The sequence below is a fragment of the Hypomesus transpacificus genome, chromosome 19 (genome assembly GCF_021917145.1).
Source record: "Hypomesus transpacificus isolate Combined female chromosome 19, fHypTra1, whole genome shotgun sequence".
In the NCBI taxonomy this organism is placed as follows: Eukaryota; Metazoa; Chordata; class Actinopteri; order Osmeriformes; family Osmeridae; genus Hypomesus; species Hypomesus transpacificus.
In genome coordinates this window covers 13,909,052-13,933,131 of record NC_061078.1, presented here as the reverse complement: position 1 = coordinate 13,933,131, position 24,080 = coordinate 13,909,052, and the positions used below count along the sequence as shown (strand labels likewise).

Sequence of the window (24,080 nt, the reverse complement as noted above, 5' to 3'; positions counted from 1 at the left end):
GAAATGTGTCTCCTCTGTATCCCATCCTTCCTCCCAGGGCAGTCAGGAGCAACAAAAGACAAGCCTCACGGGCTCTCCACATGTCCTGGCCTGGGCATGGGCAGATGTTTAGCATGTTTTATGGGGGTTCTCAGCGGAGGGAACTCGTGTGAGCGTGGGGAGGACATGCAAACTCAGAAAAGGCCCTGCACACTGACAGGAATCAAACTCAGAACCTTCTCTTTGCGAGGCGGCAGTGTAAAACTGTGCCATCATGCCACCAGAACTACCCCCCCAACTTCCCAAATATACCTAGTGGTTTACAAGCAAACCTTACAGCCTAATACTACGCAAAACAAATCATACCGGCTTAGGAAGAGTAACTAAGCACCTTACGAAAGAAAAAAAAGAAAAATACAATGGATTTGCGAAGGCAGAAAGCAAAGAAAATAGGACAATCCGAAAGTGCCATTTGTTCTGCTTAGACTGAGAAGTAACAGGTGACCCGCAAAGAAAGAATAAAAACACAGGAAATTGAAATTGCACAACCATTATGGTGCACTGGAATGTCTGTCTCGTTTACCCCTGCCCCCCCCCCCCCCCCCCCCCCCCCCCCCCCCCCCCCCTCCAACCCCAACAGACATTAGACACACAGCATAGCCTGGACCCTTGAAATACCTTCCGCACATAATCTACTGTTGGGAAATGGCTGTGACACAGAGCATATGAGTGGGTGGGACAATAGCACACAGAGCGAGAGGGGACTGTCAGCTTTAACAGGAATCCCCACCTCTCGCATCGGGATCAGGCCTTCCCAGAATCCAGAGGGGCTGGAGAATGATGGGTTATCTAAAAACAGCTACGGCCAGGGGACAGCAGATTGTGTCGGTGATCATTGGATGAACGACGTGACTTAGCTTTAGCAGCAGAAGTGCTCTTTGACGAGGGCCTGGCCGTGAGCGAGGAAGCTGTAAGCTTATCCCGAAACCTAACCACGTCTCCTAATCTGCCACTGGAAACGCTGCCATAATTGACACCTCTAAATATTTTACGTCTTCGTTGAAGAGGAGAGAAAGAAAAGAAAACAAGTGTGTCTGGCGCTTTGGGTGTGAGATCTGAGAGAGTCTTACTGGTCTCACGGTGGGGCAGAGCGAGTGTGGGAGGAGAGTGGACTCAACACTGGGCCTTCTCCAATATTGTGACCAGGGGAACGACCAGGTCATTTAAATAGTCATCTGTCACTCTTCCTGGGCACTTGTAGTTTCTAATACAGTCCCCAAGCAGACATGAGAGCTGGGCCCTGAGACAGTTACTCCTGAAACAAAGGGTCTGAAACGCGAGCCCTCTGTAATCAATTAGAGTCACATGAGACCACAGACTGCATGTTAACTAAATCACATTTGGCATTTACCAATGCTGATAAAAGCTAAGCTTGAGAACACAATGAGCATGGAACTAGCATTCTCATCACTGGCTTGTCAACCAACCAGGAAGACAAACGTTGGCTTGGTCTTTATGGTAGCGTCTTGGCCAAAAAGAAGGCTGAGGTACATTGAGCCCATTCATCATTGCAACATTCACACAACACCTGTTTGGTTTGAGGACAAGATTAGTGATAGGAACAACAGCCCTTCAAGGGAAGAGAGTGTGTTGATGTTCCAATCAGGATGTGTTGCTAGGGGTTCTGAAGGTTAAACTACTCATGGAGAGAACAGGTAGAGACTAAACAAAGTCACAAGTATGCAGTAAACACACAAGGACGTAGTATTCGGACCTGGGGCTGATTAGTGTTTTAACTGCAGTTTGGTTAGTGTTAACCATTACCCCCTAAGACTTTTACAAGGAAGTTGTAAAGGCAAGCTGATACTACTTTCAGAGGCCTTCCTGCCTTGGTTGCATAGTAAAAAAGATTTAAAGATACATCAGTTGGGTAACCGAGCTTAACCTAAAACCTGTTTTAAAGTAGTGTGAATTGAAGAGCCTGGAATGGCGGTCCAAGGCTAGGCAGATCGAATGTCATGGCTAAAAACAAGTCTGCACACTTTTCGCATTTGGCTGCTCTTGTCATCATAACTCAAGAGGGTTGACAACAGGGCTCCAGTCATTAACACTATTGTACGTTCAGATCACATGAGGAATGGTGCTGAAGAACCCGTTTAGCTCTCTCCTTCTGCCCATTCCATTTAAATAACAACAAGATATCTGAGGGTATCAGACGGCTGGGCGGTTAGGGAATCGGGGTATTCCTCAGAAGGTTACCGGTTTGATTCCCGGCAGAGCCAAAAACGACGTTGTGTCCTTGGGCAAGGCACTTCACCCTACTTGCCTCGGTGGGGAATGTCCCTGTACTTACTGTAAGTCGCTCTGGATAAGCGCGTCTGCTAAATGACTAAATATAAATGTAAGACAACTACAGACAGATAAGTCAATCTATAATTGAAGATGCATTTTAAATAAGTTAGACTAAGCATGATGGACGTGTCTTATAGGCTACTTAAAGAAATATTATGTTACACTGGTTGGCATCAAAAGTCCAGTCCCTCGTGGGTTTTAACCTTCTTCTTGAGAAGCCTTTATTCTGAAGGATACACGCCATAACGTCAACACCAACACACGCTGCTTAACACATTAATTAGGAATGCGCTGCATTCTCACTGGCAAGTGGATCCACACATTTGAGGCCTACATGCAATGCTGACCAGCCAGCACAGACACTGACACATGTGGTGGCTTCACAAACATGTAGTAAAACATGGACTACGCTAACTGGCTGGCTGCTTTTGTCTGGAGTGTCAGTTCTACCAGGGTAGCATACCTGCCACAATATTTAAACACCTGATATGGGATGCAAAGGAATCTGATTCTGCATTCCTAGGCATGAGCTCTGGTCATTAACAAAACTGTATGTTTTGCCAAAGCAGAGCAGGAGAGATTTGTTGCAGCTCTTGCCTGCGGCTACTTCAGCCCAGTCATATTAAATACAAACACAGTGGGGAGAAACTAAGTTAGCTGAGACAAAGTCGAACAAACATCAAATTGGTGGACACTGGACATGGTGGTAAGAGTGGCTGAATCAAGTCTGAGGTAAACTAGCACAGAAAGAAATGTAACATTAATTCAAACCAGAAGCAGCAAGGTGTCTGTTTTCCATGGAGGAGATGCAATGGGATGTTAGGTGGGGCCAATATGGCAGGCCCTTCTAACAGTGTCTACAGTCAGTCACAAAGGACAAAGATAAAGCTATAGGCTAAACAGAAGCAAACCAACGCAGGTGGATTGACTACATTAGCCCTGAATAAACCTATGCCATTCTGTCATCAACCCGTGTGTGGATTCCTGTACCTCTTTCAATAGAATCTCTTTCGGACTTGTTATAATATTTCAACAGTGTAACACACCTATATCATATGATCCCAACTCTGTGACAACTTCTCTATTACAACCTGCCTGGCTTCCAGGGCTTATTATAACCACATATCTGGCTACGCTGAGACGTCAACACGGTCATGCCAGCCTCCGAAAACACTTTCTAGTCTTGGAAGACCCAAATGATGAATGGTGAGACAGGTTTCCCACAGACGTGCACTCTACACACCGTCACCACAACCAGGCGTCAGTATAGCTCTGTGAAAGTGGGCAGCATGTAGCTTTGACTATTATAATGGTCAACTGTGTGGAAGCACAAAAAATGAGTGCTGGTTTGTTTTCGATTCTGGCCTCTCTCTAAAACCAGCCTAATCCTAAAGTTAAAAAGAGGAGGTCAGTAATCCTTCCTACTTTCTCTGCGGGCGCCTGCACATAGGGAGGTAGAAGTTCATGCAGTCCTTGAATAATAAAAGTACAGTGAGTACAGGAGCTCTGTTACAACAGGTAGGACATTATCACCCATGTAATAAAAGCAGATGACTCACAAAGGGACTAAGACAAGCCTCACCGAAGACCTTTCCCAAATCATTCTGATCCTGATCAATTCATCTGTGTTTATTTGTTTTGTTTTCAGCCTTTCATCATCCGAGATCCAAAGCAATTAGATATTTTTAAGCACACACCGTCAGGTTTGTTTAACATAACAGAGTCAATATTAATAGAGTGCAAACCCAGGTTTACACACAGAAAGCAGTCCGCTCCCCCTATGTTGGCTAATGATTGACTCTGTGAGCACGTGTCAGGTTGGAGAGGTTGGATAGACCCTTAGACAGGGTTAAGATCTGTGGTCGAGAGTCTGTCCAAGGTTGACCAAGCCATCTGACAACAAAAGGGACCTAAATCATTCTATAAATTACACACTGCAGCAAAGATCATTTCTGGTACAGGACAGCACTGGATGCCATTCTGAACCCTCAAGTGTAGCCAAATGAAACTGGGCAGCATAAGGAAGGCCCTCTCTTCATTTCCACTGACCTTATTGATGGGTCTGTTACAGCTTCCTAAGTTCCAATGCATGTAATATCTCTTTAAAGAGCTTCATTATCTCAGGGGAATGTTATCATTACGGTTAAGGATGTGAGCAGCCATATGATTGGCTCCATCACTGGGTTTCCATGGCAGTTCTGCAAGGGGCTCATTAGGTACTTCAAGAGGCCCACATAGGACCTCTCTAAACCAGGTGGGAACACGGAGGACGTGCAGGGGGTGAAATACACACACTTAAAACTGCCGAGAACAGTTCAAGCAAAGCATTGAAACCAATTGAACGCTGCCCAAGTCTCAAATGAAAATCCAACAACCTGAACCTAGAGCATTTCCAAACTCAAGTGGAGCTCACACAAACTCTTTTGGATTAAAATTATGTAAACAGCCTAGAGCGTACTGAACTTCAGACCTTTCCCCCAGTCATTCAATCCATGTGTCAAACCATCTATCAACATTGCCCTCTCTGACGATGTCTACCTATTTTTCCCTAATATGACATAGCCCATCTGCTAACATTAGGCTACACTTGGAATGGTCTTCATGAGCTCTCCTGATACTAGGAAACTCTCGGCTCACTCCGAAGTTCCATTATGGCAGCTCTGTACTACACTGCTAATCAGAGAAAAGTGCCTTCTTCATGAAGATTTTCTAACAGTGTTTATTCAGCTATATAAGGCTATTCTGTGCAGCCTGTCTTTGTTGGCATAGAAACTGCCATCACTCAGGTAGACAATGAGAAGATTGAGAGACACCAATTTACCTCACAACTTCAGCATGTTGGGAGTCGAAACTATACGAAAGCTGTTGTTTGATATTGAGGTGACCCTTGAAGAGGCAAGAATTTAAAATAGCTGAATGAACAGCAAATATATGAATTCCTTATATGAGGCACTGATTCGAATTGCGGCAAAGTATTGGACAAAGTTAAATTTCCCCTACAATACACTGATCATTATTACCCAGCCTAGATGTGACTTGATTGTAACTTGATGTGGATAACACCCCCCAAGTAGTACTAAACTGATTATAAGAGCTGCCTGGACAATGCACATAGGATATTGAATTCATAGTTTGAGATAAGGGGTATGTTTTAATAAAGATGGCATCTTCCATTAACATTCCTTTCTTAAAGCATATTTGAGAGAGCTCAGGGTTCCCATCATCAACTCAAGGCAACTTTTCCTGAGGAAGTTCATTTCTTCAGGCCTAGTTGTTATAATCCAGTATTCGTGTTGCAGGTACAGTAACTAAATAAAGTGACCATTTCACTTGAAAATATACCATTTCACCTTTAAACATTGGCCAAAAAGATGGGACCCCTCGGTTTGTGGCTTCTGCGGAGATTAATTTGGAAATTGAATGGGGGGGATGTCCCTGTACTTACTGTAAATCGCTCTGGATAAGAGCGTCTGCTAAATGACTAAAATGTAAATACTAATTTGTAAACAGTATAACTGTATAGGTTTAATAATAGATATAGCGTGTCTTTATTAAATAAAATACATATTTAAAATGTTGCCCATGCACCTCACCTATACAGTTTTGACAAGCAAGAAGGTATTGCTATTATTTGTCCATTGCCTACAAATCGATTGTGAAATACATAGCTCTAAGCCATATGGCATCTGTAACTACGTAGCAGCAGAGGCTAAAAAACTAGCCTGGCTGGCGCGACCCATGTGACTCAGTCCCAGCTTCACTACACATTTCAGAATGACTTCGAAGGTTGACTGAAAACACCACGACTGTATTAACGAAACTCTCACGTGTCCTCAGTTTACAGTGCAGCTAGCGTCCCACCAACACAAACACCTACTTATATCCTTGTGAAAACAAGTAACAGCACAATCAAGACACAAGGACACTCACAGCTTAGCATGAAAATGAAGTATTACCTTTGGAATATAAGGATTTGGGGGAATTCAGGTCGAGGTCCGCGCTGAAAATGGATATGAAATCAGAGGGCATCGCAATGCCTCTGAAGAGGGGAAATCGGACACCCTCGGATATGAAACGTCGCTAAGAGACTAGCAGTAGATACCTGTTTGTCACAGACTTACTGTGATGGGAAAATGTTGGCAATAAATTAAAAACGACAGTATACATTCGTATGTTACAAATGGTTTGTTAACTTAACTAGCATGTACACACGCCTATCTACTCAGCACAGTTATGCCTGGTGACAAGTGTTATGTCCTTTTTTTCTTCAGCACCACGCCTCCTCCAGTGACGCACACATGAACGGCGAACACACAACTAGTAGGAAAAAAATCTGATTGTCACGTGACTGAAAGCCTCAAAAACTTAAACCAGCCACATACTGTAAAAGTGAACAGAACATTTGTAAAGGAAAATTGTTTGCACAAGACAAATCAAGCATAACCTTTTTACTATAGATATCAATAACCACTTAGGTCAACTGATGGGATGTGCCTTTTCCCAGGTAGCCTACATCGTATCTGAGAATATGTCTGAGTGGGACATACGCCTGAAAGCATATCATATGTTCAACGGGTAATTTATGTAATATGTCGAAGTACTTGTAATTGTCTTGTCGCAGTGTAATATCACACGGACCCTCTCTCATTGATCTTGGCATTTCTATTTCAGAATATCTGGACAGCCCTTTACCCTTTCACTTTCACCCACCTAATGTCTCCTGAAACATACCTTTCACTAACCACAGTCCAAATCAAATTCGATTTCGTGTTAATCAGGCCTAGACTAAATAATGAACAACAAATTATGTTCAGCTGTTCCAAGATAAAGCGCATAACTATTTTTTTAAACACATGCAAATTTAAAATATGCTTTCAACTTTATAACCCTGCATGTCCTTGGAATTTAATGTCTTTATTGGTACTCTTTGATTTACTTGATAACACTCCCTCCTGCCTCTACCTTTCATCCAATTTTTTGTCACACCTTAACTCACAGAATATTATTTGTCTCTTCAGAATGAGTTTGTTTGGCATCATGCATTCGTTTACCATTCCCAAGAAACATATGGTGTATTAGGATTTGCAAAGGACAGATTGATATGAACTCTGAAGTAACATGTTAAATTTTTGAACTGTACAAGGAAAACTTTAGTAAAGGATCGCTGGGAGCGTAGGGTAAAAAAAGGTTAAAAAAAAAACAGATTCAGAAAAATAAGTCGATCAATTCAATCTTATTCAAAGCAATTTTCCCATTACCCAAGTAGAACATTTTTAAGACACTTTTTAAAAAGACTAAGCCTAAGAATAAAAATGTTCATGGTCTGTGGATTTTACAGCCCTCTAGCGTTGGACAAAGACTAAATAGAAGTTGAAACACATAGTTTTAATGTTGATGATAATAAACACTGACAACTGAACAATGCTTGCATTAAGGTTACCACTTTGTTCAAATTACAAACACTTATTTTGTTTAATGTCATTGATAAATTCGGATGTTTTGAATTGGTTTCTTAAACCTGCAAAACTGCAGCGCACTGTAACCCCAGTGAAAGCAATCATTAAAGTCACGTGGTAATGACGCGGATTCTGCGACAGAAACATAACAGTGGCTAACTAGTGAAGTCGCATTGCACTTAGAAAATCAGTTTTTCTCAAAATTTGTGTAATTTTACGATCAACATGCCGGATTTGGCTGTAGAAAACGTTGTTGTCCATCCTTTAGTTCTTTTGAGTGTGGTAGACCACTTTAACAGGTGAGATATGCTGAATGCGCCTTTCAACACGAAAATGTGTGGACTCATTGTCTGACGGCGGCTAACTGTCAGTACACTGCACTCAGTGTAGCACACTACGAAAACTAACATTGCAAAGCAATTGGTTTATGCGATAGCCTTTAGCTCGGCTAGTCTTGCCAGCATCTAATGATTAGCTATCATGACTCACATTTTTATATTTTGTTTTTTCTTTCTTGACCAGGATCGGTAAAATTGGAAGTCAGAAGAGGGTTGTGGGTGTGCTCCTTGGCTCATGGCATAAGAAGGTTCTTGATGTGTCAAACAGCTTTGCAGGTATGAAGTTAACTGCTCTCAGATGTGTTAGTTTCCATATCCTACCTCGTGTGTCTCCTGTATTTAGGTTATCAAAAGAGACCTCTTTAAAAACGTCTTACTAATGCCCACCTTGCAGTACCATTTGACGAGGATGACAAGGACGATTCTGTTTGGTTCCTGGATCACGACTACTTGGAAAACATGTACGGGATGTTTAAGAAAGTTAATGGTAAGGACTATAAAAATATTACACTTGTAATTAAAATAATATCCATTTCAATTGGTATGATCTTCTTGTTTCTTGATTAGAATCAGAAACATTTACATGCATCACAAACCACACCACAACGTCATATAAATACTTCTAACAGTATTTTACAATAATGTATGAGAGATTGTTTTCAAGCTGTGCTTATGCACCATGCTATTTAAATCGTGTGCTTCTTATTCCTTTTTCAGCAAGGGAAAGAATAGTTGGATGGTATCACACTGGCCCAAAACTACATAAGAATGACATCGCCATCAATGAACTAATAAAGCAATACTGTACAAACTCTGTAAGTAGTGCATTTTTTAGCAACTATGTCCAGATGATGACGTATTGCGTGTTCATTATTGCTTTTGTTTTTTCCAGGTCTTAGTCATCATCGATGTGAAACCCAAAGACTTAGGTCTGCCAACAGAGGCCTACATATCTGTGGAGGAAGTGCATGATGTATGGTTTGAATCATCACAAGGACTGGCCGTATAATGCATGCCCTTTTACTGTATTCCTATGGTTCGGTTGACCAAACACTGGAACTGTACTTTAAGATTACATAATAAATTACAATATCTGCTTACTAACTACTGTATGTGTTCTCAGGATGGCACCCCGACATCAAAGACATTTGAACACGTGACCAGTGAAATTGGTGCTGAGGAGGCTGAGGAAGTGGGTGTCGAGCATTTACTTAGGTAACCCTACTCCTCAACCAGTGTTGAAATGATGGTCCACTCAGACACTTTGCTGAAGATAATGAATACATGGTCAATGTGTAAATTATTTTCATTAAATTATTCCTTTCTGTGCACAGGGATATCAAGGACACCACTGTTGGCACCCTGTCTCAGCGCATCACCAACCAGGTCCACGGCTTAAAGGGACTTAACTGCAAGTTACTGGATATCAAAAGTTATCTTGAGAAAGTGACCACGGGCAAGCTACCCATCAACCACCAGATCATCTACCATCTGCAGGATGTTTTCAACTTGCTACCAGATGTCAATCTGGAGGAGTTCATTAAGGCCTTCTACCTTAAGACTAACGACCAGATGCTGGTAGTCTACCTGGCGTCCCTCATCCGGTCTGTTGTTGCCCTTCACAACCTCATTAACAACAAGATTGCCAACAGAGATGCAGAAAGGAAGGAGGGCCAGGAGAAGGATGACAGCAAGAAGGAAAAGAAAGAGGAGAAGGAAAAGGATAAAGAGAAGGAGAAGGGTGATGCCAAGAAAGACGATAAAAAGGAGAAGAAATGAGCATGCACTGCCAGTTGGGACTGATCTAACTATGTTGTTTATGGTGGAGATTACGTTTGTATTTGTTTACCCCTTTTTTTTTGTATACAGGACACTGTATTTATCTTTTTCGGGAAAAGAAGAACCCTCGTATTTTATTTAGAATTAAAGACGGAATGGGATATATTTTGGTTTGGTGGTGAATCTTTTCAAAATACAATGAAGACTGAGTTCGATTTATACATGAACACCCAATTACCTCTCAAAATCATTTTGGTTGAACATTGTGCAAACACAAAGTATATATTTTTAAATCAATTCATTCTATATATGCATACTTAGATTTTGATAAATGTATTAAGCATGTTATGAGTCTATAAAGAGATGGTGGAGGGTTCTTTGTTGATGGCAGAGGGAGTGGTATACTTCTCTCCAAGGTTTTTCTGCCCCTGCTTGCACTTGATCCCTAACAAACCACAGAGCTTCATCAGCATCAGGTCCACGATCTCCTCCTCTTCAGAGGGCTGGGGAACACACAAGACCACTCTGAAGACAATTCACTTTTTAAACTGTTAAACTGTAAATTGGTGGTAGGTTTTTTAAAGGGCCACTTGATACACTAAGATAAGACAGCTACTACCTTGTGATGTTTCTGCTCTTCACTGAAAGCCACCAGGATGACGGAGATGAAAAGGTTCAGCACCACAAAGGTCATGAACACGATGCAGGAGCCAATGAGGAACCCACCCAATACTGGATTATAATCCAGAACCTGGATTTAAAAAACTATTCAGACCACCAACCGAAGAACATCTTATCACAAACACCTCAGTAGTAGCTGTGATCAATCTTATGGTTAACCAACCTCATCATAGTTGAAGATGCCCAACTGCAAACTGACCATGTTATGACCAGCTTCCATGAGGGTCTTATATGATGACAGCCTCCAGCCACACAGCAAATTAAACTGGAGAGAAAAATAATATTCAATCAGTTGAAATAAGAATTGGTTATAAGATATCCTTATGTACAAGTTGTACAACCTCATATACACAACCAAGGTCACCCATACAACGATAGAGTAGGCAAGAGTCATGATGGTGATGACCACCAGGAAGCCTGAGATGTCAGTCCAGGCCCTCTGCAGTGTGGCTGTGATCATGTGCAGCTTGGAGTTGAGCCTCATCAGATGCCAGAGCTTGACTGTCGCCAGCAGAACCAGGAAGGCTATCAGATAGCCTAGCACAGCATCAGCAGTCGCTGTAGCACGGAAACTGGCAAACCTGCAATGTGAGCATTTTACTACTTTGAATTCAAACTGGTGTCACATTACACATTCAGATAATAGAAAGTACTATTTAACAGTAACATCCAGAGCTTCTTCCAGTGATGACCAAATGACCTCATTAGGAGTTCAACTCCTCTTACCTGTATCATGCCTAACCAAAAGACACATGGGATCATAGTTATGAGTTATAATAGTTATGAACTAACTCGTCTTTGTGGTCGTGGTAGTAGGCCATGTCCCTGTTCCCCTGAAGAGTCCTCTTGATAAAGACAGACAGAGCACTCCAGCTCAGGATGATGATAGCCAGCTCCACCAGGTTAAACTTGCTCCTGAAGTAACCCCACTTGTGCTGCTTCATCAGCTTGCCCTGTGAGGAGGCCAGATAAGTGTTCCACTACTGTACCTCAGCAGTACAAAGGAATACCAAAAGTATATCTTTGACATTAGCGTGTACTTCAGTCGCTCACCTGAACAAACATATAATACAGGATGAAGAGAAAGTAGACGACCTCAGAGGCCATGACAAAGATGTGAAGACCACCAGTCGATTGGTAAAGACGAACACTCTGCAGCTCACTGCGGAACTGGAACGCCCCTGAAAGATGACATGTACAGTAAACCACCTTTGTTAATGTGAAAACCACATGACAAGGTCATGTGCTGATCTCAGACACAGTCACTCACCTACAGCAGAGGTTTCCAGCATGAGAGTGGCAATGCAGAAGAGGTTGACATTGGCATTATACACAGTGAATTCTATGAAGACTGCCCGGGTGTACATGTCAATCCAGGTGCTGTCAAACAGGTACTGAATGGTTCTGTAGAAACAAGGATAAAGCAAGGATTAATTCACACTTCATGGTTGTCTTTACACTTAACAGGGAGTAGTACTTTAGTACAAAAAACTCTGTACCTGCTGGCATTGTATGAGTCTGGGCCCAGTTCCTCCACAAAGCCGCCTCCTCTGTAGAGAACCAAACTACCCCAGACAGGATATGACCTCAGTCGGGCCTGGCTCTGGTACTTCCATGGGCTGCGAAGGCTCACTGAGGAGTTGTCCCCCACAGAGCGGTTCCAGCCGGGCCCATAGGAGCCCATGTCCTCCACCTCCCATGAGTAGGGAGCATGGCAGTCAGGCACAGACTGGCGCATGGAGCGGGGAACACGGCACGAGTTCTTCTGTACCCTCACCTGGCGAAGGCGGGCATTACCCACCAGTTTGGAGTTCCCATCTGTGATGAAACCTATTCCAGACAAGGGGATTATGCTCAGGACACTGCTCTGTTCCCATATGGCATTTGCCGTAGCTTTTCAGTTGAATATTTCACTTTATAACACAAAATGTTACCTGGATATTCTCCAAACAGGTTGTTTAGTAGAGAGGTGTTTGCCCAGGTGAACACATCACCAGGACTCATGTTGTCAGAAATTCCTTGGCTGAAGCTCTGCTGGATGTGTCGAGTCAAGAAGTAAGCATTGGGATCCCTCTGGCCATATGCCACCAGGAGTAACATCCACATAAACCCCATGTAGGCTTGAACAAGACACAGAGTTAGTCTTCAAGGGGTTTTCATCCACAAAAAATTGATGAAACAGCAACATCTACAATAAGAGGTCCCACTCACTTAGAATCTCCCTGATGTGGGCAAAGACCTTCTGTTCTTTCATCATGTTGTTCCTCATTTTTTCAATGTCACTTGGAGGAGGGGGTTGGTAGAAGCTGCATGTGCTGTCTCTCCTGGCTGCCCGCATTGCACCAGCTTCATCTGGGGGTAGAAAAGGCTGTGTTTTGGACCTCTTTGTAGTAGTTGTCAGATACTGTACTGTTAATTCAACAGGAGGGTATGGTTAAACCTGAATGTTAAGTACCTGGGTTTCTGAGCATTCCATCGACCTTAGGATCACCATATTTTTCCTGATCAACTTTCTTGAGCACAAGAGCAAAGAAGACAGCAAATCCTAGCACCTGTTTTGAAGAAACGCACATGAAACAACCCTGTCATATGGATTAGTAGGTAGATATAATGGAATGTATCATTGTGACCTAACCTGATGTGACTGACCTTAAGAGGTTGTGTGATAAAGAGGCTCTCAAAGAAGGACACAACCATAGATATGAGCCAGCTGACGGAGCGCTCCTTCCCATAATGCAGTCCATACATCATAGTGAAGAATCCTGACACACCGCTAGTGGCTAGCACCAGTATCCAGCCCACAAACACAAACCACCACGGCAACCCTCCTTGACAGCACTTCCTCTTGCTGGTGTCCTCGTCAAGGCTCTCTGCTGTGCTGATGCTGCGAGCTGGCTGGTCCCCTCCAAGGCTGGAGGAAGAGAGATGGGACTCCAGCAATCCCTTCATCCCCTGGACCTGCTGCACAGCCCGCTGATAGCTGTGTGGGTTAGGGAAGCGAGAGGGTCCCAGTAGACTCAACTCCTTCTCAACATGGCGGAGCTGCCTGTACAGATACTGACTGTTGCTGCTCCGTTTCTGGCTCCTGTCTGCAGTTTTCTCAGGGCTCCCACACAAGCTGCTGTCTAATATCACAAGGAACATCCCTAGGCTTAAACACCGACCAAATACATTTTTCTTTCATTTAATATTCATTAGTGAAGTTCAGATGTCTCCAATCATCATTAGAGCAGAGACATCCCAAACAAATGTTCTGGTCAAGTATATAAAGTTACAGATGCAACAACCTACTGAAATGTTTTGAGGGTAAAACTGTTACCTTGAAGTTCAACTGAACCTAAAGACAGAAGTACAGATCCTTCTCTCTTGCAGACATCAGTGTAGAACTCTCCACCTGCACGGTTCTGCTGTCTGATAATGTCCTCCACCAGAGAGAGCAGAGTGTTGATGTCAGCCTGTCGTCCAGACCCCAGCTCCAAGTCCAGACGAGGCATGGGGCTCTTCATGGCCTTGGAGAGAGACTGGGCTATCCTCTTGATGTCCTACGAAAATGAACAAACGTGCTACCTGAAGAAAACCTTCAGACTGACAGAAGGGTGAAAGAATTATCCAGATAAGTCTACCTTGATGACAGTGTCTGGTGTGATGTCCTCGTGTTCCATCTGTGGAGAAGGAGGCTGTGATGGAGACACGCGGCCAGTCTTCCCCTGCTTGGAGGCCTCTGTCTTGGGTTGACCAGGCTTCTTCTCTCGGGGGCGGGTGTTTCTGAAGATACTCACAATCAGCAGATTGATGGGGAACATGATGATAGAACTTTGAACTCCAATCATCACTTGTTGCCAGGTGAACTCAATTTGACCTTCAGAGTGACAGATAAAGGGACAAATTGATAGAATGCGTTAATCACTTTAAAGTCCAGACACGTTGTGGAGCACCAATTCTGTGGATAATATCTTACCCAGGTCCATTGTTTGTTCAGAGGGGTCAGTTGGGATGCCATAGAACATGATATTGGACAACATGGTGCAGAGCAGCAGAGAAAAACAGCATGATACTCGCTGCACACATGTGAAGGTGCTGTTTGGAGGACGGCTGATCACAGAGAACCAGATGTGACCATCACGGAAGTCCTTGGCTGTCTTCATGAAGAACAGGTTACTGAAAAGATGCAGTGTACAATCGATATGAACTGTACTTGAAGACATCATGAAGACTGAATATCAGAGGAGATATTCTAGGGTTCTTAGATCAATTACAGGATGGTCCTTTTCATCTCACCTAAATCTCTTCAGATCCATTTCAGTGGCAACAGGGAAGGATCTATCCAGAAGGCAGTCTCCCATATCGATCGCAAGCCAGGAGTTACAGAGGAAATGCCACTTCTGCCCAGTTTGTAAATCTTGCACCATTACTTTGTTTATGTACCTACAGGAAAACATGATTTCATCTGTGCATCCGGAAAATATCTGCATTACGGTATATACATTCAGTTAATTCAAATTATTCATGCTATTATTGTTGTTATTATTATTATTATAGTTGTTATTATTATTGTTCTTGTTATATTGAAATACACCACAAGAGTATGTGTGAATGTATTGGTTCCTCTCTTCATTCAACAAAATGTGATTTTCTTGCCCACTCCCTACCAGCTAGGGTGTTGTCCAGAGTTGTCGTGCCACACCCTGATGCTCTGCAGTTCCCCCAGGGAGAAGGGGGTGGTCAGCAGGAAGGTATCTACTGCACCCCTCTCAAACACAGGTTTGTCAGGGTCAGTGAGGTGGTGGGGCTCACTCTCCCCCTCTGTGCCCAGCAGAGTCACGGTTACCTGTAAAGGGGAAACAGTTTACCTAGCTGAAGTTGTTGTGGCACCCTGTGTTGTTGTTGTTGTTGTTGTTGTTGTGGGGCTGGACTCTGAAGTTGTCTGACCTGAGCTGAGGTGGAGGCACCACGTCGATGTCCTGTGCTGATGTTCAGCATGTAGCCATACTCAGCCAAAGGGTCGTTGTCCTCCAGTACTGTTACCTTTACCTGGACACAATTTGAGGTATCTTACACACATACAAACACTGAAAATGTTATATTGCCACACCAACAATAGTGATTCTGCTTTATGGTTTTTTATGGCCTTTTGAGAGAGACCTTGGCAGTATCCTTGATGTCTTTCCTGCGTGCCCACACAACCACCAGGAGATAAGCTACAAAGATGGCGCCCACAAAGCACACAACCACTGGGTTTTCAGTGAAGGTAGAGAAGAGCTCTGCGGTGCGAGACACATCCACAACGTTGGGCATGACGAAGAAAGAGCTTCCAAAGAAGGTCAGGTGGTTACATAGGCACTGAGTGACAAACGGGGTGGTGAGAGGGCCAACCTGGAAAAACCAGAGCCAGATCAGCCATCAGAATTAGACCAATATTGCTTAATTTGCGAGTTGCTCATTAGGTGTGATGTACTTACCCTGCAGCCGGCTTCACTCCAAGCTGATTGAGACTCATTCCAATACTTGCACTGGGCAGCAATGGAGGTGACAGACACGCTGGCATTTACTGATTTAACCCCTGCCTCCACAATGGGTTGCACCACAAGGTAGTGCTCCCCGACATGTCCTCCTCTATCACTGGGAGCCAGCACCCATATGTACATCTCCTCTTAGATACACATGATAAACCAGATAAAAAACGTAAATGTCCCCATTGTTTCCAGAGGTGTATATGAGAGAGACTAAAAACATGATTCTCTCCTGTACCAACAATGTAGAATACCCTGGTAACAAACTATTCAGAAGATTTTACACCTACTGTACCTCGTTTGCTACCCTGATGTGGCATCTGAGTCTTAGCTACATAATCCGCTGTGGTGGGGTAGTTCTTATCACCCAGGAACAGTTTAAAGGTCAAGTCCTCTGATGGCTCCATCCTCAGCACCAGCGTCACATCAGGTGAAGTAACGTTGATCTTCAGAGTGCTGTAGTTACTCAGGTTCAAGATTGTACTGTTCACCTGTTCTCCATCCAGCCTGGGCAATAATATCTGTGATTAAAAGGGAAGTATTTGACAAACAAGTGAGCTTCTTACACATTTGTATGATGCTTTAGGTGAGGTTTCCATAGTTTCATAAATAGTTTTCTATGAAAAAAGAGGTTGTTGAAATGTTCATACTATGGCAGTTCTACAATACCATCAGCTTTATGTGCGTCTATCAATTGATAAAGACATTCTTCTGTATCGGACTCTTTATTAGAAGAACATTCCAAACTGTTGATGACTTGTAGGATTTATAATTTTCCATTTAATCCAATATCATCGCAAACATGACACCGCGTCTACTGGTCGATGATATCCATTAGGTATACAATAAAGTAAATGTTGTACATTCCAAACAATGTGTTCATCGATTCAGTCATGATGACATGTCGTATTGCTCTGACCTCTATCTCCTCAGCCAAGTTCTCTATGGGAATGACTGAGCCATTTTCTTTGCTGATAGACATTGAGCCGACAACACCGCTGATGTTTCCTTCTTGACTCCAAGAGAAAGGATTATTTGCCAAACTCAGCATCTGAAAAACAGAAATGGAAAAGGGGAGAATAATATTAGCAACAGAACAAACTTCTCTCTCGTTATTCTCTCACAGTCTTACCCGCACATCCACCGGTTCCTCCAGAGGAAGGATGCCAGAAGGCAGTGGAGGGAAAGAGAAGCTGGAGGAGGTGTTCTTGGGAACGACGATCGACTGCATTTGAAGTGTTTCTGGAGATGCTCTGGAAAAAAACACAACGAAAGGCATTACTACTAGTGGGTGTTATATATTTTAAATTTCCTATCCACACACTTCTCATACCTTTTAACATACACACTGATCTTAGCAGTGCGTATAGTGGTCGGCACCTCGTTGACCTTTTTTCCAATCAACAATACGCTCTGTACATAGGCCAAGCTACTGACAATATAGTCCGAGATGGTTCTCTGTGAAAGACAGGTTGGGTATTTAGGGAGGGCAGTGGCCATTTCTACCATCTAAGTAATAAAGGTAAAAAAAGGTAAAAAAGGTTTGCTTACATTTGAAGAGAACTCTAAAAGGTTGCTATCCACCTGTACTATTGCAATTGCGGCATTCAACACATCACCCCTTCCATCTTCCTGAATGATGTTCATGGCGAGAAGGGAGGAACTGAGGTCTGCCACCAGAGAACCTGCCTGTTTCTGAAGCACACGCACAACACAACTCACAAACTAGCGAGAACATAGTTTCACTGAACGATGGTTCATGAGGTCAAATTGACGAAGTGATCGTTTTGTGTACATTTTACGTATGGCTGATGTTTTTTTGTTGTTGATGCAATCAGGCATATTCTTTTCAGGCGTACCTGGGCTTTGGTAGTGAGCTCACTGCTCTGTTTGGTGAGTCCTGAGACTGCTCTGGCTGTCACCTGCACACTCTGTGGGGTCCTGCAGGGGGCGACCTTCTCCTCTTCAGTAATTATGGTCAGCATCTGCTCTCTTAGCTTAGCAGAGAGATGTCTTTGTTAAAGAGACTTTGTAAAAGACCCGTTACTTAACATGGAAATGTGTGTAATGTGGACAGCAGTAGAAATTGTGATTTGATCAAATCCACATCTGGGTGACCTCAACTTCAAACTAACGAGTGTGCAATTGTATAATCATTTCTGTCCATCATACATTGCGTCTTGTTTGACCATAACACAATATCTCATCTCTCCTACAGTCCCACCTTTTCCCTGTCTTCCTTCTGCTCGTCGTCGTTGTTCTCGTTCAGCATGTCAGACACAGACTGGAACATCTGTCCCAGGTTCTCTCCAGAGAGCAGCCCCTGCTGCTGCAGCTGGGCTACAGAGTCCACCACCGCAGACTGGAGCTCCTGCACTGTAGAGCTGGAGTTTTCCGGACGCACCTGTTCACATGACAACCAGAACAGTACGGATGACTCCACACGGGAACGTGGTAAAGCTGCAAAGAGCATCGAGAGCAGGCCCGAGGAAGAAGGACTACATACGAGTTGATCATGACAAACCTCAGTTGTGATGATGGTGTTGCTTTTGGTCTTTGTGATCTTGTCTGTGACTGTAGCAACTATCGATAGTTTGTAGTTGTTGATGCTCTCGCCAACGGGGAGGTAGATGGAGTTCACTTTGCTTACATCACTACAGCGAAGGTGCATATCTGGGAAACGCAGGAAAGTGTTTTGCTCTTCAGATCAAAGGCACAAATTTATTTTCTTTCTTAGTCAGAAAGTCCACTGGATGAGAAATACTGCCACACTAAGATACTCACCACTGTCAGTCTGGAAACAGTACTGACAGTCCGTGCAAGAGGCTTGTGTGCAGGTGATATTGAAAGCACTGAGAACGGTGCCCTTTGAAGGGGAAATGCTACACCCAAAAGAGATTGAGTTGGTAGCAGTTAAAGGGGAGGTGGTGATGGTTACAGGGGAAGTGGTGATTGTTACAGGGGAGGTAGTGGTTACAGGAGAGGTGGTGATGGTTACAGGGGAGGTAGTGGTTACAGGAGAGGTGGTGATGGTTACAGTGGAGGTAGTGGTCACAGGAGAGGTGGTGATGGTTACAGGGGAGGTAGTGGTTACGGGAGAGGTGGTGATGGTTACGGGAGAGGTGGTGATGGTTACAGGGGAAGTGGTGGTCACAGGAGAGGTGGTTGAACTTGGTATCTGGACGATGTACTTGGCGTAGCCAGGAGTTGTCTTATCTGAGATGGAACAAGATATGACTGTCAAGGATAGTCACCCAATAATTACTTTTAGCTGACTTTATTAAAAACAATACCCACCATAAGCTACAATTATAATATTTTCAGATATGGCCTGGGCACTTTTTAGATAACTACTCATCAATTTGTATTGAGTGACACCATTACTGTTCAGTATCAGGGGTTTTGTTACTGCCTGTTCATGGCAGTCTTTGATGGGTCCCTGAGAGAAGAGTCACACATGTTACTTTACTGGTTTTATGGTGCTTAAAACACCACTCAAGATATTTAGGGGATTGCAACATACTGTCAAAAACACAGTGATTTAAATGTCTGGAAAACAACATTCTTTTTAGAAATGAAATAAGGTATCTCGGACTCACCGTTAGATTTAAGGCATTATAAGGTCTGAAATCCTCGATACTCCAGACCACTGTGGGACAACTTGTGCATTCCAGTCCCACCAAGACGTCTGTGTTTACATCCACTAGGTTGCAATTATCAAGACAACTGGAAAATGACAATACAAACAAAATATGTGACTATCATATCCTCAGGGATGCCTCAGAAAGTTTGAGGTTAGAACTCTGCAATTACCCAACTTACATGATTCTGACTCCTGAGTATGCCTGTGGTGTGACGGTGATGCATTCAGAATTGCCATTGCCAATGCTGATACCATTACTGTTCCATATAGTAAATGTATAAACATAATAAGAGAAAGGGTCTGGAAGACAGCTGGCCTGAATGTTCAAAGTCTGCACCATATTAACTTGTTGATCACATTTACATGAAGTCTCTGTAGGAAACAAATGTGAAAAAAGACCATACTTAAACATACCATTTCTGTTCAAGGAATACATATCTCTATTAATATACTGTAAATAAATGACTGTCCTATACATTTGACATTGTCCTATACATTTGACAGACTAAGCTAAACCTGAACCTTTGTGAAAGGTTGTTTACTATAGAGTGTTTTCTTACGGCATTGCCACGAATACAGTTTATTTCCTCCATTGATTCCATTGTTGCCAGTTAAACCAAGTGTGACACTATTACTGTAGTCAACAACAGGGGATGGAGTGACAGTAATAGACATGGCGGCCCTGGGAATTATTATATGGTCCTCCTTCTTCAGAAGGCATGAATTGAAATGTAAGATATGCATTAGTCACAACGGTTTGTTTTAATTCAGTACTTCATTTATTGCTATGTAGCCTGAGTGTGTTAAAATTCTGCAAGAAATTATTGTACTTATTTAGAAAGTTTGAAAGTCTAGGTTATCCATTCATGAAAAAAGAAGTAAATATAATTCAATTTTGCATACTGTGATTCCATCCTCTTTATTGGATGGTTCAAAATTGTTGTCACAGGTAGCGGTCAAGTTCCATAATTCCACATCCACCTCCATGTCGGAGAAGACATTCCAGGCTTTGAGTTTCACCTGAAAATCTCCTGTAACAGAAACATCCAGTCTTACTGCATGAGAAAAATAAACTACCTGTAATGTGTTGTCTGTGTATGAGTATGATTACCTTGTACTGTTGATGTGATGTTGTAAACTTGCAGACTGCTGTTGTGCATGGGTCTGGTCTCAGAGAATGTCTTGTTGTCTCCAGTCACAGAGAACAGGAGCTGTGCTGGAGCTCCACGCTCCAGAGAGACACTGATGGGGAGGTGGGAGTCTGGACACTGGCCCTCCTCTAGCAGCAAGGAGGCCTGCAAGCCTTCCACTGGCTCCAGCAGGCACACCTGCAGCTCTGTGGACACTCCGGGGGTCGTGACCCCATTGGACGCCTTCAGGCTTAGGTGGTGGCAGCCGGACCCAAGCTGCTCCTGAACCTCTGGAGCCACTGTAATGTTGTGGGGAACGATTCCTCTGACCACAGAGGAGTGAGACACCAACGTGTCCCCACTCTGGATTCTATAGGTCACATTTGTACCTGTTGACAGAAGTGTTGTCTTAGGCGTTCAAGATTTGGTCCTAAATTGGTCAATGTTGGATTGCGTTGGTTAAGGTAATACCCACCAGCTTCCACTTCTACCTGGATTCGCAATAGGGTTCCATAGAGACCTTTGCAGTTGGCTCCATCTGTTGAGTGGTTTTGGCTGTAGCATTTGATGACACCAAACTCTCCGACAGGCTCCTGAATGGTGATGGTTTTCTGAACCGTAACATGCCATTCACTGGTACTACACTCCACCAAAACCAAATAGACTCCTGGATGGCTGTATTTATAAACCACACTGCTCTCTAACCTAATGGGAAAAATATACAGTAGTACCATTTATTTTTCACATCTATTTGTGGGTGGTAAAAATAATAATAATGCTTTCAATGTAGCTAGACTGAGATGTTGAAGTGTTCCAACAAACTCATTAGTGTTGGGACTGAAAAGGTGTCCATCTCCAGCCCTCAGGGTGCAGGTGAGGTCGCCCTGGAATGGTTGGAGGAGCCATTTCACGGTGGCCGTGATGTTTTCATGGACCACTGCCTTCTTTCTCAGTGATAAACGCAGAGCTGTCAACCAGAGACTAAGTTAATGTCTATCTTGACCCTTGAAACCCTTGTGTGGGAATGTTAGTGCATGTGTGTGTGTGTGGGTGCTTCGGGTGTGGGTGTGGGGTCTGACCCTCTTTGCAGTGGTACTCCACAGACAGGTAGCTTCCAAGTCCAGGACAGGGTTCACCAAAAGAGGTCACATCTACAGTAGCCCGGCACACCTGCAGCCCCTGACAATCTCCTGCAATGACACAGTTTTATAATCGATGAGTAAATGAGTTACACAGTCATATTCATTGTAGATGACTTACACAACTATATATGCTTTTGGAATAACAATAATAATGAAAAATAGTTTGAACAGCGCAGACTGATGTCCATTAGTATCATAAATGCTCTATATGTTTGCCATTCATAGATTTAACACAAGCTTAAGCAAAAATCCTAAATGCTTCGGTCAATATTTGCGAGTGTGTTTGAATTCGATCAACTACACCAAAGCCAGTTATTTGAAAAGAAAGGATATCTAGTTGCTTTAATTTCAGTCTCTCTACCTGCTATTATCATCTCTATGGTTATCAGGATTTTCTGTCTGACACAAATACATCTTTTGTTATGCTTTGTCAACATTGCTTGCATAAGTGGAATTAAATTTCATGTTGGGCACATTTTTTCTGAGCTCTTTTTCGGAGCTGTGTTTGTTTTACAATATTTACAGTTCTGCTCCAGGGTTTCTGAATACAACAGGTTCTACAAAACTAAATGTACACCAGTCAGCTTTGTGATAGATGGTCTGATGTTTGCATCAGGAGACTGACATCTGAAAGATCTGAAAGCTATATGATTAACTACATCACACACTATTGTGTTGACTCTGGACCATAATGATCTCATCCACAGTTTCCTTATGCTGTAATGAACATGTAAACTAATAGTGGTCAAGGAAAGCATGTGAATGTGGTAGAGATAGGCATGGATAAGAAAAGTGTGGATGAAATGTATCCTATTTTCACAGTCCTTTTAACGAAGTGATAGAGATGTAACCTAGCGCACAATCAAACAAATATATTCTTTCAGACATAATACAAAATGCACCATTAAGTACCTGTTACTGAATCTACAACATCCATCCAGCTGCACTCTTCCTGTGTGGATGTGGGTGAAGGGTTGGGGCTCAAACGGCAGTAATGAGCTGTTTTACGACCATGGAAACTGTCATCAACCTCTATCACTTGACCAGAACCACACTGCAGTGTGGCGTTGTGGTGTGCACATGCAATAGTGTGACCGGAGTCTGTAAAAAGAAAATAAATGGGATTCAGCTAAATTATATTACTCTCTGTCTCATACTGTCCACACACAAACAAACAACAAAAAATACCAACCAAACTCGCAGACAAAGGTGAACTCCTGGTTGCAGTTGGCTGTGGCCTCCCACTGGAAGCCTGAGCTTCTGAGGATGTGGGCACAGCCAGACCCTGGAGCTGGACTGCTCACCCAGTTAGAGTAGCTGACATCTAAGCCATCCAGCCACGACAGGGGCCCTGAGGAAGGTGGATAACCCCACAAAGAATAGTGTTCCCCTCATCCTAGTCATTTGGTAGCATGAAAAATATGTTTCATCTACAAATACACCATTGTGTGTCCTCTTACCTTCAGCAGCAGAAGAATCCAGAGTAAGTTTAGCAGAGGCCGGGGCGAGGCCCAGCCACCAGTCCGTCTCAGACTCCAGGTGTTTCTGAAGGAACTGCTGGGTTTCCTCATTCTGGATGAATGCCAAGTGTCCTCCACCTCGCTCACACCAACCCTGAGCACTGAAGAAAGAACGCCGGAGACCCACAAACTCATAACAGGAGCGATCAAAGCCCTGCTGGTGTTCTGGGCAGGAGAGAGCCTCAGTCTCCTCCTCAGCACCCGATGGACAGAGAAGGAAGAGCGTGCTCAGTAGCAGCTGGGTGAGAGACATGCTCTCCATCTTGCCCTTCACCTGGATTGTGGGCGACCTGGAGGTGTACTCTATTTAAAGGAGAGTGACATCATCCAAGCCTTTCAGAACGACCTGTTCAGTCTCCAACAATGGGTCAGCATGTTGAGTGCTTTGGCGTTGTGTCCACCAATCATGCATTATCTTTTAAACACGCTCTGAGCTAAAAGTACGCTTGAACATATCTGTTTGGGTGGAAGACTTGCAGTATGTGATTTGTGGAAATACTACTTAAAGCTCCAAAATAATTAATGAATCAAACTCAAATATCATGGTTCC

At 43.3% G+C, this 24,080-nt stretch overlaps 3 protein-coding genes across 5 annotated transcripts in view; 1 reads left to right on the top strand and 2 right to left on the bottom strand.

Moving 5' to 3' along the window:
• Positions 1–6,595, bottom strand: part of nfat5b (nuclear factor of activated T cells 5b) — a 36,179-nt gene extending 29,584 nt beyond the window's left edge. For all 3 annotated transcript variants that reach the window (XM_047042567.1, XM_047042569.1, XM_047042568.1), the window contains exon 1: positions 6,288–6,595. In XM_047042567.1, coding sequence (XP_046898523.1) covers positions 6,288–6,360 — 73 coding nt within the window. In that variant the 5' untranslated portion in view covers positions 6,361–6,595. The remainder of the gene's footprint in view (positions 1–6,287) is intronic.
• A 1,312-nt stretch (positions 6,596–7,907) lies between these two features.
• psmd7 (proteasome 26S subunit, non-ATPase 7) lies at positions 7,908–10,069 on the top strand. Its single transcript, XM_047042168.1, has 7 exons — positions 7,908–8,086; positions 8,310–8,401; positions 8,520–8,612; positions 8,843–8,940; positions 9,018–9,098; positions 9,249–9,340; positions 9,460–10,069. The coding sequence occupies exons 1-7, from the start codon at positions 8,013–8,015 to the stop codon at positions 9,902–9,904; spliced, it is 975 nt and encodes a 324-aa protein (XP_046898124.1). The 5' UTR covers positions 7,908–8,012; the 3' UTR covers positions 9,905–10,069.
• LOC124481885 (polycystic kidney disease protein 1-like 2) lies at positions 9,966–23,792 on the bottom strand. Its single transcript, XM_047042164.1, has 41 exons — positions 23,471–23,792; positions 23,203–23,361; positions 22,923–23,111; positions 21,948–22,058; positions 21,691–21,835; positions 21,344–21,573; positions 20,850–21,257; positions 20,642–20,769; positions 20,299–20,446; positions 19,918–20,110; positions 19,695–19,821; positions 19,393–19,534; positions 18,880–19,311; positions 18,620–18,768; positions 18,320–18,499; positions 17,955–18,092; positions 17,647–17,790; positions 17,429–17,553; positions 17,228–17,348; positions 17,015–17,146; positions 16,391–16,616; positions 16,045–16,235; positions 15,728–15,958; positions 15,515–15,616; positions 15,235–15,413; positions 14,864–15,010; positions 14,544–14,743; positions 14,209–14,444; positions 13,905–14,127; positions 13,235–13,710; positions 13,041–13,137; positions 12,797–12,937; positions 12,520–12,705; positions 12,085–12,415; positions 11,856–11,989; positions 11,639–11,766; positions 11,378–11,538; positions 10,950–11,166; positions 10,749–10,850; positions 10,524–10,655; positions 9,966–10,407 (listed from the first exon to the last, which is right to left on the bottom strand). The coding sequence occupies exons 1-41, from the start codon at positions 23,790–23,792 to the stop codon at positions 10,258–10,260; spliced, it is 7,713 nt and encodes a 2,570-aa protein (XP_046898120.1). The 3' UTR covers positions 9,966–10,257.
• Positions 23,793–24,080: the final 288 nt, after the last annotated feature.